The following is a 17,278-nucleotide window of genomic DNA, read 5'->3' on the forward strand; positions in this document are numbered from 1 at the left end:
AGTTAAACTTTAACATGATACGTTTATCATGGACCAAACTTTAAAGAAGTCATGAAGTCACTGATAAACTTCAGTAGTAATCAATCAGTCAATCAAATCTTATTCATGTAGCCCATATTAACAAATCACAGTTTGTCTCATGGGGCTTAACGAGGTGTGTCATCCCCTGTCCTTAACCCTCAACAGGAAAATATCAAATTTTCCCCAAATAATGAAAATTCGTGAAAAATATAATCTATAATAAACGTACAGAGGTCCTTCCAGAGTTTCCTGATGTGATAGCAATGCCAAAAAAGGTGCAGGACGGTTTCTGGATGCTCACGACTCGGCTGTACTCATTTATCACCAACATCACAATCCTGTATAGCGGTAACTGGATATGCTGCACTTAGCCAAAGCTAATCAGTCTTTTATTTTATTCCCTCTCTACTAAACTCTTTTTAACTCAATATTTGTAATTGCCTTTTTACATTGTCTTTGGTTGCTTCTACAATGAGCCTTTTACATTATGTGTGAAGCACTTCGAATGACCTCGTTTTGGAAGTGGACTTTATAAATAGTAACAGTCTTGTCTTGTATTACTGCAAACGTTTGTAAACTATAAACAACACCACGTGACTCGTTGACGCGACGTGCAGGCTCCCCCCCTCCCGCGATTGGTCGGTAAAGGCCAGCTGTCTGTGACGTGGCAGCAGGTGTGGGCGGAAGCTGTGTGTGTTTTCTTTTTCTTCTCCTCGCTCTGCTTGTCGGAGCCTGAGATCGGATGTGGCGGCGCTCGGTTCCTGATCAGCTGTGACCCTCCCCTCTCTCTGCCTCTCTCGCTCTGTGTGTGTGTGGAACTGCTGCGAAGATGTCGTCGGCCCAACACAACGGGACCTGTAGTCAGCTCAATAAGTTTGAGAAGCTGTCGTGGAGGCCCCCCACCCGAGACTCTGGTTAGTAAACACAGCGGCTCCGCTCCGCTGCCTCCTCGGCCGCAGTCTCTGCAGAGTAAACAGGGACTCTGTTTGTATCGCCGGCTCCAGGATGCTCTTCACGCTGCGAGTTAGCAACGCTAGCTGCCGAGCATCCAGCCGCCACAGCACACAGGCCAGAGTTAGCTTCAGCTGCTACGGAAGCTAGCAGAAACGAGAAAGTCCTCCAGGAGGCACCTGCACAGCCTTTGTTATTGTTCGTGTCTTTAAATGGAGATTTAACACGTGAGAGTGAAAGCAGTGATGAGGGTCAGTTTGCAGGAGGAGGAGGAGGAGGAGGAGACGCAGCAGAGCACACATGGCCTTAGCTTGACTGAGACTGAGGAGAAAACATCTCTGTTCACCTGCAAAACTGAGTTTGAAAAGTCAAACTTTATATGTTTTAATGATCATCAACACCACTAGATGCTAGATAAAAAAAAAAAAACGAGTTGCCTGATTGACCTGGCTCCCTGTTACATTCCGCATTGAGTTAAAAATGTAACTTGCCCTCAAACTACATCAAGGATTTAACCCCAATGTGCCTGGGTGCTCACTTGGATCAATGCAGCTCTACTGGTTATTCCTTGATTCAAGCCCAGTGAGTCTGGGTGACAGGGCCTTTGCTGTTAAAGCCCCCAAACGGTTGTCAATCTATCTGTATCAGACAGGAAACCTGTGTCTTTTCAAACCTGAACAGTTTAATGAATGTTTACCATATGTAGTGTTTTAGTTTTCTTGTCTCACTCTGTTTTATCCCCACTGGATTATGAGCTGCTTCTCTTTCTCATGTTTGATGGGTTGTTGTTTTTATTTCTCATTTTGTCTTTCTGTTAAGCGCCTTGTAACTTTTCTTAGGGAAAGTGGTATATGAATAAAGCTTGTTTTATTATTAACAGGCTCTAAGAAGCGGGCTCGATGGCTTCAGGCTCGACGCATCTTCTCCCCTTCCTGCCCCAACCTGCGGATCCCCAACAGGTTTCTGAGAGAAGGTGACGCTGACACTGCATGATCTCCCTCTCCTAGTTTTATTTTCAAGTCGAAGAAGGAAAACAAACGTGGATGTAAACTTACTGGGATCCTGTTCTTGTAAAATATAAACTGTAACTAATGTTGTAAAAACTCATCATTCACCTTGTGAACCTTTTACCTTTTATGCCTTGTGTGTTTTTGTAAAGTTTTTGTAAAGCAAATAAACTAAAGTTCTTTTCCATTCACATCAATGACTCAAAAAGTCTTCACCTTACTCCTCCCACAGGACACTGTATACCTCCCGCCCGCAGCGGTCACCGCTGTGTGGCCGACAGCACAAACCTATACGTGTTCGGAGGCTACAACCCAGACTTTGATGAGGCCGGTGGGTCAGAAAATGAAGACTACCCGCTTTTCAGGGAGCTTTGGCGGTTTCATTTTGCCACAGCCACATGGCAACAAGTCCGCACAGAGGGCTTCATGCCCACAGAGCTGGCCTCTATGTCAGGTAAGGACAGTTGGGTTGTCCTTATTTCATTAGAAGACATGCACCGAACGTCCAAACATTGTCCTGAAATTGTCCAGAGTGTCTGGATGTGAGAGAGCAAATGTCTGAGTCAGCTGTTAAAACATCCTGCAGCGTTCTTTATACTCAAAAGGCAATTTTCCATTCACTTCATGTCTGATTAGCTTTAGAGGAAACTCATTGACACTACGATGATCTGTACTTGATTGTTTCACAAAGGAATCATTGTGCACACAGGTGACAAAGCTACAGCTAGCTGTGCAACACCAAGAAGTGCAACATTGGGTCAGAAAAGGCCAGGAAGTCTGCAATCAAATAGACTTGGATGTAAACAACCTAGATGTTAAAGTATTAACGAAAAAATGTCAAAGCATTTGTGAGGAAGAACGTGTTTGTCAGACCTCAGGAGTGAGTTTAGTGAGTGATGTTGAATGTAAACAGAAACTTTGTTTTCAACGAAACTCCTCAGGACACTTGGTCGACTGTGTAAACTGACACTGCAAACAATCAGTGCAGTGACTTCACCTGGAGTAACCAGATTACAGTTTACTGTAGTGGATCAGAGGATGTCCCAGGATGCATCTGTGATCACAATGCTGAAAAACTGTGTCGCAGACCACCTCTCCCCTCTCACACAGACACACACACTCTCATCCTCTACGGACCGATCTTCATCATCACACTGCTTTAAAAAAAACATCATTTGGAGTTTTGTAAACAGAAATGACATACATGATTATTTGCATGTACAGACGTCAGATCAGATCAAAAGCGGACATCAGTGCCAAGTGTACACTGTCTGTTTGTTCTGATGGGTGTGACTGATAAAAGGAAAACACCTCATATTGTTTTGAATCGACCAGTCTGAAGAATGAATCTAAATAATAATGAACTTGCATTACGGCTTTGTGAAGTATCCAATTCACTGGAGCTGATATTTTTGAATAAAGACTAAATGTGTCACAACAAACCATTATGGCTGAAGCGTTGGGACCTATACATTGTAATCTGTATAGGTAATGGAACATGCTTGTTTGGTACAGACACCAGTAAAAATCTGATATTGGATCTATAACCAGATACTAAACTGAGGCTTGACGCTGTTGTTGTCTGACACTTTCAGCTGTTTTACATGGCAGCAACCTGCTTGTGTTCGGTGGCACTGGGATTCCATTTGGTGAAAACAATGGCAACGACGTCCATGTCTGCAACGTTCAGTACAGGCGCTGGAACCTGCTCGGCTGCAGTGGGAGGAAGCCCAACAAGATCTATGGGCAGGTAATGGTTCCTCTGTCGAGCTGCTGAGTGTAGAGTCGAAAACCTTCTCGTATGTAGCAGATTATTCCACCGAGAAATACCTGATACATTTTCCACTCTCCAGGCCATGGCCATCATAAATGGCTACCTCTATGTGTTTGGAGGGACAACGGGCTACCTCTACAGCACCGACCTTCACAGGCTGGACCTGACCACCAGAGATTGGACCCACCTCAAGCCCAACAACACGCCGTCGGATCTGCCTGAGGAGAGGTCGGTTAGCAGAGCCCATGTCTGTGCTGTTGTCCGTTCCCATCGTGGTAATTAGAGCGTTCAGAAAGTCAAGGCTTTGTTTTCCAGGTACAGACACGAGCTTGCTCACGACCGACAGAGAATATACATTTTAGGAGGTGGAACTTCCTGGACGTCGTATCCCCTGGACAAGGTGAGAGGAACCAGCACTGACCGAAACTGTAGATAAACACAGCTTTAGTTGTTTATTTTTTTTTTATAAATAACTGTTTGCCTTCTTCAGATTCACGCATACAACCTGGAGACAAATTACTGGGAGGAAATCATCACCAAACCTCATGAAAAATTAGGTTTGTGATCAAGTTGTTTTTTTATGAAATCGTTTTTTGTGCTGAATGGGAAAACTTCACAATAATTTCCCTTTGTTTTGTTTGTCATTTTCCCGACAGGTTATCCTGCCGCCCGCCGCTGTCACAGCTGTGTGCAGGTCAAACAGGGTGAGGAGTTTTCTACACAGCATCCCCGTGAACACACTTATCATGACTCAATATTGGGTTTTAACCACGTCTCACTCTGCTTTTCACCACAGAGGTGTTTATATGTGGGGGTTATAATGGAGAGCTGATACTGGCGGACCTGTGGAAGATCAACCTGCAGACTTTTCAGTGGACCAAGCTGCCCGCTATAATGCCAGAACCAGCCTACTTCCACTGTGCTGCAGTCACTCCGGTTGGTAAAACTATATATGGCACAGGATCTCATTGTCTGACCTGGTCTGTGATTATTTGCTGAGGGGCTGCGATTAATATAATGAAAAAAATATTATTATTGGTATTGAGAATCACATGCAGATTAGGCACCCTATGTATTTAGGCAATTAAAGGCTTGATGCCCAAAATATCTAACAGAAGAAGGAAAGAATGCATAACAACTTAAGATGAACAATGATTTTTTAAAACAGAATGGCAGCAAATCCTAACCGAGATAAACCAGAGAATTGGACTTAAAATGATGAATTGACTGTCAGTCGCTGATTTAATGAACTAAATGTTGCAGCGTCTCATCTCCTGATCCGTTCCTCTCCTTCAGGCCGGCTGCATGTACATCCACGGCGGTGTCGTCAACATGTCTGGGAACCGGAGGACGGGCTCTTTGTACAAAGTGTGGTTGGTGGTGCCCAGCCTGCTGGAACTGACCTGGGAAAAGCTGTTGAAATCCTCCCCGCACTTGGCCAAGCTGTCCACCCTCCAGCTGCTCGGCCTCGGACTGACACACGCGCTAATCCAGCGGCTCAAGTAGAGCGAGCACAAAGACTGACGGAAGCGGCCCGGCATTGGGTCAACGCTGATCACTTGACAAAAACAATTCTTGAAACCAAGTCTGATGTCAGATGGTGGGGGAAAAATACTCTGAATGCCTTCTTTTTTTAACTTAAGTCTTATCTGAATGTGTTTTTTTTTTTTGTTTTTTTTAATGCAAAGTGCAATGATTTCTTTTTCTCTGTATGTGAACGTGTCAGATTGGAGTTTGCACGTGTCCGTCAGAAGCCGCATGTCCGTGTGGAAACCAAATTCACTGTCGATGACTGCTTGTTGCTCAGAGGTATCTTGTGCTGTGCTCATAGCTTCAACGTGCACTTTTTATTTTACCACTCATCACTGTTGCAGACACTTGCGCAGCGTGAGCAGGAATAGTTGAATGTTCCTAAGACCACTTCCTGAATGGCTCAATGAATGCTGCTATTGCTCAGAGGCTGAGATACTGTCTGCTTGTTTTCTCTGATGCCGACACGCTGCAGCCGATCAGCTGCGGCTGGGTCCACTGTGATGTACTGAAGCTTTAGGAAATGACCGAGGTTTCAAACAGGAGAAAACCGCAACCGGTTTTCCTGAGAGACGGGAACATTTCTGCTCATTCAGAAACGTGTGAGATTCCCTGAAAAGTGTCACACAGCTGGTTATGCATAACCATGATACCTCTTTAACAGTCAACATTTTTCAAAGCATCATGTTTTAGCCTGGAGGACTTTCTGATTGCATGCTGATTTCGAGCTGGGATTATAACTCCACTGTTCCGATTTGAAAGCATTCACGTCACTGGTCACATTACTGAAGCTTGTGATCAGACAAACAAAAAACCCAAAGCCTCTTTTTAACATCTGGGGTGAAGTGATGTGAAGAAGCTTCACATCACTGTGAAGCTTCTTGTGCCTCTTGGATTCTTCTGTTTGGGGGAAATGGAAGTTAAAGTTTAAAGTTAGAGATGAATTTTACACACTTGTAGCTCCACAGCGATTCTCAATCCTTTTTTGATTTCTCCATTCGGTGCCTTCTGAATTTCCAAAATGTCACACATGCTTTGTCTTTTATAATATTGTAAATGAGTTTTTTAAAGGCTGGTTACTTTACAATCCTGCACTTTTTCTTTCCCCATGTAATTTACCTGGTGCTCTCCACATGAGGCTTTTGTTGCTGAACTTTTCTGCTCATGATTAATCGGGAGACACGACTGCAGCTAAAGGTTTCATCATCAACTCATCTCCACACAGACATAAGATCTATTTATTTTTATCACTGTGATGTTTTAACCTTTTTATTTTCAAACTTTAAACTGAACCAGGTCATGTAGCTGCACTTTCTCTTTTCACCCAATTGGCTGTCATTTCAGTTCTCTCTTCAAAACGAAACTCCATTTAAACTTTTTTTGATATCGTAACATTTACTCTATTGTTTTTTTTAGCTTTTGGTCCGTTTTCTCTCGACGATGTTCGGCTGTAGTGTTGTGATACAAACTAACTGTAATGTGAGACCATTCTTTTTTTTCCATTTTTAAACCAGGACCAAGATCAGAGTGGTATGTGAAGAGTATGTCGGTCGTACTCAGGATGTAAAATACTGTGATCAGACTCTCACTCTGTTAAATGTCAGCAGGCTCAGTAATTTCCTGTGAAATCAGATGTCGTCACACTCCCGATGGTTTCACAAACAGATCTTTAGCTGTGACTGTAAATGTTGAATACTGTAGAAATACTCGGTCACTCGTGTTCACTTTCAAAATCCCCGTTTTTCCCATGAGCTCTGGCCTTATTTATATCAGCCTCACTGCACGTTGACAACTGGTAAATGTCCCACATTGCTTAAAGAGTGATGTGTTTATACTTGCATCGTTTTGGATGTTAATGTAAGTTCAATGATCTCATGCATGTCTGTATGGTGTGCATGTCCCTTCTCGTAAACTCCTGGGAGAAAAAGGGGTGAATCCCTCCTCACGTGCAGTTATGGTTGTAATGTACATTTATGTTTTGTAATTTCTGTCTGTTACAACAATAAAGACACAGGCAGTCGGTTTTTCATAATATTATGTTGTCAGATGTTATTGCTTTACACTGTGCAGCCATGACACACTGCAGTGCTGACAGAGCACACACGGAGAAGTGGGCAGGGATCTTATCACTGTGAACTCATTGTCACTTTAGCAGAGACCTGCCTGGGTGAGCGTCCTGCCATTTCAACCATATTAATATTAATGGATAAAAAGTCACTTCATAGACATATTCCATATTTACATTGGAGTTAAAAAGTATACAAAGTTATAACAACAGTAACCTAACAACAAAATAACATTAGTGCAGATTCTTTTCATCATAATATCCATTTGTGTTTAAAATAAAAACTCCTCTCCTTCACCACAGTTCACTAAGAGGTCTGTCAGCTTACAAACTTACAGTAGTAGGAGTTACATGTTTGAGCAGAGGAAAAAAAAAAAAGTAACTTGCTCACATTAAAGTGTTCAGTTTCATCACCTTCGTAACTGAGTAAAGCATAAAAAAAAAACGAAAAAAACATTAAGTCCCAAATGATCAGTAAATATAAACCAACATGGAGTGGTGCTGAATTTGTACTTTGAGTTTTTTTCAGGCTTAAAAAGTGAAACTTTGGGTGAAAATCAAAGATCCACACTCAGCATGCAGCTGGAGACGGAGCAAAGTAATACAGAGCCAGAAGAATAAGGTAGACAACCACCAGAGCTGCGCCTGAGAAAAACAAGACGGCAAACAAAAGGGAAAAGTGAGACCCTATTGCTCTTACATGTCATTCTATTAAAACACCAAATTAGATAAACAATCCTAAAGTATTCTTAGGATTTTTATGACAAAACCAGGAGAGAGGTAATAACGTTCAGATAGACACGTAGAGACCGGTGTTACTTCTCTTACTGAGGTATGATGGGAAGATCTAGTTATTAGTGTGTTATTAGTTATCAAGATAATCTTATAATATCCTCTGGATAATTGACTTGTGTTTTAAAAAGACCGGTGGGTTCCTGACTAAAACAATTGGGAGACTAACTGAGGAATCTTTTAAAACATCAGAGGAATGAAAAGTCAGTGGATCCATTGTTTGTTATTTTTTCGCACTGTTTAACACTTTTAAACACTCGAAACTCACCCTGAAAATAATCCGACTTTCCGTCCATGAAGATGTAGTTGACGACGATCACACTGAACATGCTGGCCCACAAGTGCAGGTCACTGAATAACAGCACAAAGCCCACGTCCTACAAGAAGCAGAGATGGTGTTTTTACCGTAGAAAACTATCAAAGATTGCAAACATGTGATATTTATGATGAATAAATCAATGAGGAGAAGAGTGTCTTACATAGAAAGCATTAAAAAAGACCAGTATTGGAATCTGCAGCATGCAGACCTGCACAGCAATACAGCTTCCCACCTCCAAACTGAAACACAAACATCATTTATAGACAGGTAACACTGTAAAGAAGCTGTGTGGGTACTTGATTCAGTGAGAAATGATTTACCTGAGACTGATGTTGTTTTGGAGAGCAAACTGGATCCCGTTAACAATCTCAGGGATCTCTGGAACCATAGCGAGAACCGTCACCCCGATGAAATACTTGAGAAAGAAAGAAAGAGGAAATGTCAGTACAAAGATAGTCGACAAGCCCGTCCCCGAGTGTGATCTGACTCTAGTTGCCACCTGAGAGATGTTGGGCTGGTTTAAAATCGGCTGGATGTGCTCGGTGGCAAGATCGGCACAGGCAGACGTGAGCACGGTGGCCATGATGAGGATGATCAGAGACCTCCAGCGAGACCAGTGGACCACTGCTCCATGTTGGCGGGTCACTGAACAGACAAACACAGAGATACGATGGTGTGTGAGCGGGAGATGAATACAACCCTCACTGATCTCTGCACTGCGCACACTGAGATCGGTTCGTACCCTGTCCCTCTCCAACCTGGATGTTGTAAATGTGGGAGTGAGTCTTCAGTGTGAAGATCAGACCGATGATGTAGGCGATCGGCAGGAGGGTACACACAGTGAACACCAGCGGTCTGCAGACAAAAACACACAATTAATGAGAGGGAGGAAATATACAGAGGGGTTTACAGCTCACTGAATTATTTTAAAAACCCATAGGACCACAATTGAACAGGTTTTAGCACATTTACTTTTATTTCACTTTACATCTTTGCATAGAAAACCACTGACTTTTGAGCCAACTTGTGATTTTTGTCCACATTACCAATTGATGGTAAAACACAGCTAAAACACACAAAACTACCATTATGCCCCATACTCTCCATAAGTAATAAAACAAAATTAAATGTAATTCCTTACTCAACATGGTTGTGGAACAGTGTTCCGTTGCTCTGTTGAATAGAAAAATAAAAGCCCATTATACACAGAACAATGCCTGTAAGTCTGTGTATGATAAGTTGTGTTACGAAGGGTTGTGAGCTCTTCCTGGCTCCTGATGCTGACCAGATCGTAGTGACAGTTGTGGCAGACGAACGGGGCGCTGCTGTTGGGGTTAGGTCCACTGGAGCTGGTGCAGCCTTCGCACACCAGGTTCCCATAAGCCTTGGAGAACAACGTGGGGGCAAATACACCTGCCATCCACAGGAGGGAGGATTCAGTGTAAGACACTGTGGTAATTATTTTACACTGCAGTTGATTCTAGACCTGCTCAGCTGGTTCTGTCGCTGCTGTCAACCCCTGAACAACATTCAGTTATTTTGTGTGCGAATGGATTTATGTTTGAACTCCGGCTGATTGTGTGATCTTATGATCTCATGACACTCACTATGACAAGTTTTTTCGAAAAAGGAAAGGAACATTAATTGTTAATTTAATTAGCAAATTCTTGGGATCGGTGCCCCGGACCCAGGGGTCGGGTTATTTGTTTTTCTTTAAATTTATTTCTTTTATCATTTGTATGTTTTGTGAATGTGTATTTGTTTGTTTGTATGTGTTTCTTTGGTAAAACATGAATACAATTTGATTAGAAAAATTATTAACATCCACTTTCCATCTATTCTAGTCTATTATGTATATCGATTATGTAATATTCACTGTAGTTCAGTGCGATTCAATTATTTCTCTTAAAAAATTTAAATGATCAAAAAGTTCGTACAAGAGATAAATGTAGACACACAAGGTCAGAACAGCAGCTCAAAAAAGGAAAAATGTACCATGAAATGACTGTAGGTGGCGCAATTGTTCAACATTTTGGCATACTTGTTATTTTTTAGGAGGCAGAACCATGTTTACATAGGGAGGAAGAGACTGCTGCTGTTTACTTTCCTGTAGATCATGTGAACGAGTGCCAGTGAGTGTCATGAGACCCGGCTGCAGAAGAAAATATGCCCCTCCCTCCATAAAATGTTTTATACAGTGACCTTTAATATTATGACCTCCTGTGTCCGACGTTTCCAAAAATGTGAGCTTGAGTATTCTTGGAAACTTACCTCCAACAGAGATGAAAAGCAAAGCAGAGCTCACTCCTGTGGAGCGACTGTTGAATCTTTGTTCGCTGTGTCTGAGTCCACCGATTATCATGCAGATGCCCTGAGGACAAAGCATGGAGGATAAGAGTGTGTGTGCGCGGGAACATGATTTGTGTGACTATATGTGTTAACATCGATTTAGTCGTCTCTGTATCGAGTCTACAGGTTGAAGTGAGTTGAAGTGAACTGACATGCAACCTAAAAAATAATCTAACTCCATGACCTTGTTTTATTTTGAAATTTAAACAGTGAGGTGAATGTGGCTGGGCTTACAGGAATGAAGAGGATGCATCCGAGCAGCGTCCCAGTCAGCGCCGCTTTAACGACCTCCTGCAGACACGGGTTGGCGGCCTGGTGACCTCTGATCAGGGCGGTGATGTAGAAGGTCAACTCTGTGATGGAGCCGAAACTGGCGTTCACCACTGCACCCACAGCAAAGTTACTCTGAGCCGAGATGCTGCAAATGCAAAAAACGATCATCAATCTACACCTACATTTACGTGTTTCATACACTTAAGGTGATGTCACATCTCAATTTCTCTCATTGGGTGTTTGGAGGTGATGGGAACAGCTCACCTGGCGATGCCCATTCCAATGTAATACGACAGAGGTATCATGGAGCCAAGCGCTATGGCGAACTTGACGTTAGAGCTGGCGTAATCGTTTTGTTTGTCGATGTATCCAATTACAATAGCAACGATTACCAGAGGGAGGAGGTCTGAGGTGGGGTCAAAGATGATAACAGCTCCTCATGTGACACACACACACACACACACACACACACAAGTGTAAGGATACTGACAGCGAACACATTGATCCCATCAACAGTGTACTTGTAGTAGTACCAGTTTGTAGCATGGTAGCAGCACAGAAGCGCTCTGGTCTCGTAGCATTGACGCTGCAGGTCAGGTAGAACAAAAAAAAAAATCAAGAAACGTGTGCACAAGCATCAAACTGACATGTTTAGGATTTGTATGATTTATGTGCTTTGGCTGATGTGTTCCCTTACCTTTCTTTGTGAGGTGGAGGAAAAAGAAACGTCCTCAGGAGGCAGGAGAAGAATGACGGCCAGCGTCCGTGCATTCATCTTGGACACGGGGATGGTGAAGATCAGGATCCAGGAGAAGAAGCAGGCCAGGGAGTGGACGACCACCAGTGGCGGGTATCCCAGCAGCAGCCACACGTAGGTGGAGAAACGACGCTAGAGGCGATAGCAGAGTAATGACAGGGTACACTTGATTTCTATGTGGCGGAATGTGCACAGTGGTTTTCATACATTTCTTTAGGTGTGTAACTTTACCCAGAAGGGAGTGCAATGAGGTCGTCTCGGGCTCTCTGGGACTGTCACCTCTGTGGTTGAGGGCAGCAGGACAGGGGAGTTCTCGTCCACCCCGTCTGTGTTGCACTCACAGTCTGGGGCTTGCTCACAACATCTCCTCAGTGTATTTCCAATCTGGAGAAACACAACCGCAGGACATTGATTTATGACTCACAGATAAGGGCTATTTAACTTGATATGGTGTAATCACAATCATTTGTACGGGTGTTTGTTCAACTGTGTTCAACTGTCACAAATGTGTTGCAATGACAAGTTGCTGCAAATGCCACGTGTTGCGGACTTGTGGCGTGTGTCAGAAACACAAAGGTTCTGCTTTCATGACCACGGTGAGGAACCCGCAGGTGGAAAAGAGGCAGGAGGAACGTCCCAACATGAACGGAACTCAGATCCAAGCCGTACCTCGTGGATTGACTTGCCGAAAGGCCACAAGAAGAAACAGGACAACTTCAAGCAAAGCTTCCCTGAAGACAGAGAGAGAAAAAAGACTGAGAGGAATGGTTGATGATCGATAATGAACCCCATCAGTATTCTTTATTGGTCAGCTCACCTACCATATGGTACACCAATGATAGTGATGAACATCAATATGCTGACCAGGAAATATGCCAGGGAGACCCACCAGCCAAAGAGAAACACATACAGTATATTTCCACATGTGATAAAGTGACCTGACACCAGGAAGAAAAAAAACGATAAAACATGAAAACATTTCCTCCATGTGAATTGAATTAAGTGCACACGAGAACTCTTGTTTTAGTTTAGCCACCATTTCTATCAGTTATAATAAAATCACACTTGTCTGGTGAATTGTTGAGATCCTGGAACATAGTGTTGTGGTTTGATGATCAGACCGGTTTTAAACAAACACACTTCTCTCCTGGAGAGGGAGCTCAGTCACGAGACCTGGAGGAAGCGTGTGTTTGCTTGAACTAGAGCACAAGGGGACGAGTCAGTGGTCCAGAAATGTATTTCTGATTTAAGACAAATCTCAAATGTGTCCATGCCTTTGTTACGTCCAGACTTAATTATTATCAGGCTCCACCAGAAAGTGTTTAAAGACTCAGCAGCTCACTTGTCCTTTGCAGAACTTTTACAATTGTAAAAAACATATAATACATCAGAGGAGAGAAAAACTGAAAAGGCGTAGTGTATCACCTTTAAGGATTTACCACCAAATACAATGACTTGTTTACAACCTGTACGATCATCTCACCACTCTGATCTCAGCAGTTCTTTAGGTGAGTTCAATGTTCGCATAACAAATGCAAACACAATGAACACGAAAAATAATCACATATAATAATGTTATAAACTGTAATTATTCATCAGCTTAAAGGACAATAACCCTATACCTGAACCTGAATAGGGTTTGATGGCGTTCAGTTCCGAGTAGAGCTCTTTCACGACCTCCGACCTGTCTTCAAAAGGACGCTCTGTCACATGGCTCTTCCACTTCCGAAAACCAAACTGACACACACACACACACACACAGATTGAGGATTAGTTTACCATCTCTGCTGAACTCAAACCACGTTCATTAGCAGTAGAAAACTTCTCACCCTGTAGTTGTTGACCAGTTTGTTGGCTTCCACTTCGTTCTCTGCCCTGATGGTTCTCGTGCTTTGAATCTCCTCCCAACTGTCGTCACATGTGTTGTGGTTTGAACCTGAAAGGACGAGCGACAACATGACAACTCAACATCTGTAAAATGTAGAGAGAGAGAAACAAATCCAAATCAGGTGGTGCTCAGTACTCACGTGTGTGTGCAGATATGCACTTTGTGGTGCATATTCGTTGTTGTGGACAAACGGACGGATGTGTGGGTGGAGTGCCTGCTGGGTGTAGGGGTTGACCTGGGTCATGGATCTGTTCATGATTGTAACTTGCCTGGAGATCATGATCCCACGAAGGATCTGCAGTAACAAACAAGAGACTGATTACCATCCATCCATCATACCCCTTACCTTTAAAGGTTGCGGAGAGAGCTGGAGTCAATACCAGCTGACAGGGGCGAGAACACCTAGAGACAACATCCAGAGACACACAACCCTTCATACTCCGATCACACCTAGAGTAACCTAACACCTAACCCCGATTTGCATGTTTCTGTACTGTAGGAGGAAGCAGTGAACCCCAAGAGAATACAGACAGACTTTTGTCTTTGTGAAAACAAGTCTTTGTGTTGACAACAATGTCCTCGTGCTCTGACTTGTCGCAGCTCTATCATCAGTTACACAATTTATTTCGTTGTATCTCCATTGTCTACAGTGCAGAGTCAGACGGGCTGAGTCAAATGACTGGAACGGCACAACCCAGAGCCCCTCCTCATGTCGCTCATGTGGTGACACAGCTCGCATGAATGTTCAGACGTCTTGGAGTCACACTGGAATCAAACTCAAATCACACACACTGGTTTAAAAATAACCCCAAAACTCTGAGAGCCCGAACAGAGACATGAATGACCCTTACTGTGGAACATCACCTCAATCGACTCATAGTATTCAAATCAAATCAAATATGATTTATTGTCCCCATGGGGACATTTGTCTGGGCCCAGAGTGCTACAGCGTCTGCAGAACAGTACCACAAACTCACAGTGCACAAGGACATGTCATGTAAAACCCAGAATTATAATCCAGAATAAAAGTGAGTGTAACATTAGACCTGCCCTAAAAGCATTTAAAATGATAAAACACTAAAAGGATATAACTCAAAACAGATGAAAGACAAAAACCGCCGTTTAGGCTTAAAAAACAAAGTGCAAAGGTTATTGATATACATGGCCGAAGCAAGATGTCTCCTTATGGAGTAGTGTGTGAGACGATGGGATAGACGTCTTTCACTTGTAGGCTCTGTAACGTCTCCCTGAAGGTAACCGGTCAAATTCAGAAGACGTTATGTGTGATCCCGTGAGCCCTGAATGCATCACCCCACTGACGGCATGTACAGTATTTATGTCCACACACATTCATCACATATCACTGTACATGCATCTACATGTGTCTTCCACCAGTTGCACTGTACACATGTGTGTCTGTCTTGAGTCCAGCACAGTTCACTATATCAACTAGCTTCGCTTCAAGGCATCTTCATATTTGAACATATTACTGCCTTTGACAATAGCTGCATCTGTTCTGCAGGCAAACCAGTGGCATGACTGTAATTAAACCAAAGGGTAAAACATTTTGCTTGGCTCTTTCAGTCATTCATTCATTCATTCATTCATTCATTCATTCATTACCAGGATTTGATCTTTCTCAGACGCAGCCTTGACAAATGCTAACAAACCACTGTCATCATGAGACAAGCGACCACCAAAGTCACGACTTCTCCTTTTTGTTTCGGTGAAGTGCAGTTTGCACAGTTTTAGGTAGAGTCTGATTTTGTTTCCTCTTTTTCTGTTTCTGTGTTTGTTTCCTGAAATAAACTGGGGTACAAAAGATGGCCCAGAGAGACAGAGACAGAGAGAGAGAGAGAGAGTGGTAGTGATTGTGTTAGTGACTGTGCAAAGATAGAGGATCAAGCAGCATTATGTTGATTCACTCAGCTTCACCCCTCTGTGCAGAGGAGGAAGACCTTCAGCTTCATGACAAATATAAAACCTTAGAACAGACGGTCCTTGTTTATGTGATGAACATTTGAATACATTTAAGTCAAGTTCATTCAATTCAATTTGGCCACTTACCTACATAATGTTGACTCTTCCTCATTTGGCATTTTTTTAAACTTCAAAACCAGAAATGTTGCACACATATAGTGAAGGGGAAAATCTGAGCAAGGCCTTTGTCATTTATTACATTAATTGATCAATTAAACAATGAACTATTCTGATACTTGATAATTCATTTATGTAATCCATCAAGCAAAAATATCTTTCAAAAACATTCCCGATAGTTTCAGCTTCTCCAGTAAGAGCAGTTGCTGTTTTTCTTTGTTTTATATGACCATAAATCCAATAGCCCTCTGCGATTTGGCCTAATATTATAACAAGATACAAATTCTTATGTAAGTTGATATGGTAATTAGCATTATAAATGTCTCATTGTTCTTTTTATCAAGTTTAAACTCTGTATTATGGGCTGAGAACGGCAAAGACTTAATAAACAACAAAACATTTAACGAATCTGAAGTAGATAAATTATTAGATATCCAGTTATACCTCCTCACTGTCAAATTACAATAACTACTGCATTGATATTCTATAACAAAGCCCTAGAATCCAATATATTTGGGATGTTTGTAAACCACTGGACTAGATCACTATTTTGTGGCATAATAATAATAATAATAATAATAATAATAATAATAATCCCCAGAGCTCTGTGTTTTGGAGATATAATGGATGTCTGTCCCTGATTTGTCCCTGACACACAAACACACCCCCACGCGCGCACACACACGCACGCAAGCACACACACACACACACACACACGCAAGCACACACACGCAAGCACACACACGTGCACACACTCGTAATGAGCACAACGTGACAGCACCATATGTGACAGCTCTGTGAATAACAACCGTCCTGACTCTTTCCAGCCGCGCAATGAAATCCCGCTGAACAGCAGCCGCTGACACATAAACATGGAGACCGGTACCCACGCAGCTGTTAAAGACGCTTCTCGTGTGGCTGCACATAAAGTTTTTCTTTCCAGAGAATCCGGATTTCTCGCCGCAGCCTCTCACCTGCTGGGAGCTCCGCCGGCCTCCTCCTCCGGCTGCCGGTGTCCGGACTGTGTGCTTGGGGCATAGACATGTCTGTCTCCGCTTGAACTCTAATATTAAGCCACTTCAGTGCGATCCTCAGTGGAACGTACGCCGCGGACGCACTGAATCACAGAGGCTGTCGCAGTGGCTTCTGGGGAATGTAGGCCCCTGCGGTTGAGCTCCTTAAAGGGATAGTTCACCCAAATACTGACAATTCACTCGTTATCTAATCACCGCTATGCTGATGGAGGGGTGGGAAAACACGTTTGCAGTTTCAGGGGGTAAAAACATGGTTGCAGACGAATTGTAATTACAATTGTAATGGGGGCCACTTCTTCAAACATAAAAAAAACATCCCTCCATGCTGCTCCTGTGGTCTCATCCAAGTGTCACTTAGATTTTCTGTTTTTTCCCCTTAAAGTCAAATTGATGTTGTTTTCCTAATTTCCTCGTGGTTTTT

General features: G+C 42.8%; 2 protein-coding genes across 3 annotated transcripts; one reads left to right on the forward strand and one right to left on the reverse strand.

Moving 5' to 3' along the window:
- Positions 1-706: 706 nt before the first annotated feature.
- LOC128444961 (kelch domain-containing protein 10) lies at positions 707-7,317 on the forward strand. Its single transcript, XM_053427684.1, has 10 exons — positions 707-935; positions 1,853-1,945; positions 2,212-2,433; positions 3,575-3,729; positions 3,833-3,981; positions 4,069-4,153; positions 4,244-4,310; positions 4,410-4,457; positions 4,550-4,689; positions 5,050-7,317. Exons 1-10 carry the CDS (start codon positions 851-853, stop codon positions 5,257-5,259), a joined length of 1,254 nt encoding a protein of 417 aa, XP_053283659.1. The 5' UTR covers positions 707-850; the 3' UTR covers positions 5,260-7,317.
- LOC128444958 (uncharacterized) lies at positions 7,302-17,009 on the reverse strand. 2 transcript variants are annotated; one of them, XM_053427680.1, is made up of 20 exons: positions 16,798-17,009; positions 13,866-14,021; positions 13,668-13,774; positions 13,467-13,575; positions 12,660-12,776; positions 12,508-12,569; positions 12,070-12,222; positions 11,779-11,970; positions 11,568-11,667; positions 11,346-11,487; positions 11,043-11,226; positions 10,731-10,830; positions 9,745-9,872; positions 9,601-9,632; positions 9,202-9,314; positions 8,959-9,104; positions 8,780-8,874; positions 8,620-8,698; positions 8,409-8,517; positions 7,302-7,993 (listed from the first exon to the last, which is right to left on the reverse strand). In XM_053427680.1, the coding sequence occupies exons 1-20, from the start codon at positions 16,865-16,867 to the stop codon at positions 7,920-7,922; spliced, it is 2,268 nt and encodes a 755-aa protein (XP_053283655.1). In that variant the 5' UTR covers positions 16,868-17,009; the 3' UTR covers positions 7,302-7,919. The 2 variants fall into 2 exon arrangements, with proteins under 2 accessions (XP_053283655.1, XP_053283654.1); XM_053427679.1 differs by having other exon boundaries at positions 13,461-13,575; positions 16,798-17,006.
- Positions 17,010-17,278: the final 269 nt, after the last annotated feature.

This window comes from Pleuronectes platessa, chromosome 7 (genome assembly GCF_947347685.1).
Source record: "Pleuronectes platessa chromosome 7, fPlePla1.1, whole genome shotgun sequence".
In the NCBI taxonomy this organism is placed as follows: domain Eukaryota; kingdom Metazoa; phylum Chordata; class Actinopteri; order Pleuronectiformes; family Pleuronectidae; genus Pleuronectes; species Pleuronectes platessa.

What these genes read in the sequence shown, in the direction of transcription:
- LOC128444961 (XM_053427684.1), top strand. Translation starts at nt 851, where the DNA reads ATGTCGTCGGCCCAACACAACGGGACCTGTAGTCAGCTCAATAAGTTT. An exon ending in CAACAGGTTTCTGAGAGAAG is followed by an intron (nt 1,946 to 2,211) that starts GTGACGCTGACA and finishes CTCCTCCCACAG; the next exon opens with GACACTGTATACCTCCCGCC. An exon ending in TCGGATCTGCCTGAGGAGAG is followed by an intron (nt 3,982 to 4,068) that starts GTCGGTTAGCAG and finishes TTTGTTTTCCAG; the next exon opens with GTACAGACACGAGCTTGCTC.
- LOC128444958 (XM_053427679.1), bottom strand. Translation starts at nt 16,867, where the DNA reads ATGTCTATGCCCCAAGCACACAGTCCGGACACCGGCAGCCGGAGGAGG. An exon ending in CAAACCCTATTCAGGTTCAG is followed by an intron (nt 12,777 to 13,460) that starts GTATAGGGTTAT and finishes TCCTGGTGTCAG; the next exon opens with GTCACTTTATCACATGTGGA. An exon ending in GCTTTTCATCTCTGTTGGAG is followed by an intron (nt 9,873 to 10,730) that starts GTAAGTTTCCAA and finishes TGTGGATGGCAG; the next exon opens with GTGTATTTGCCCCCACGTTG.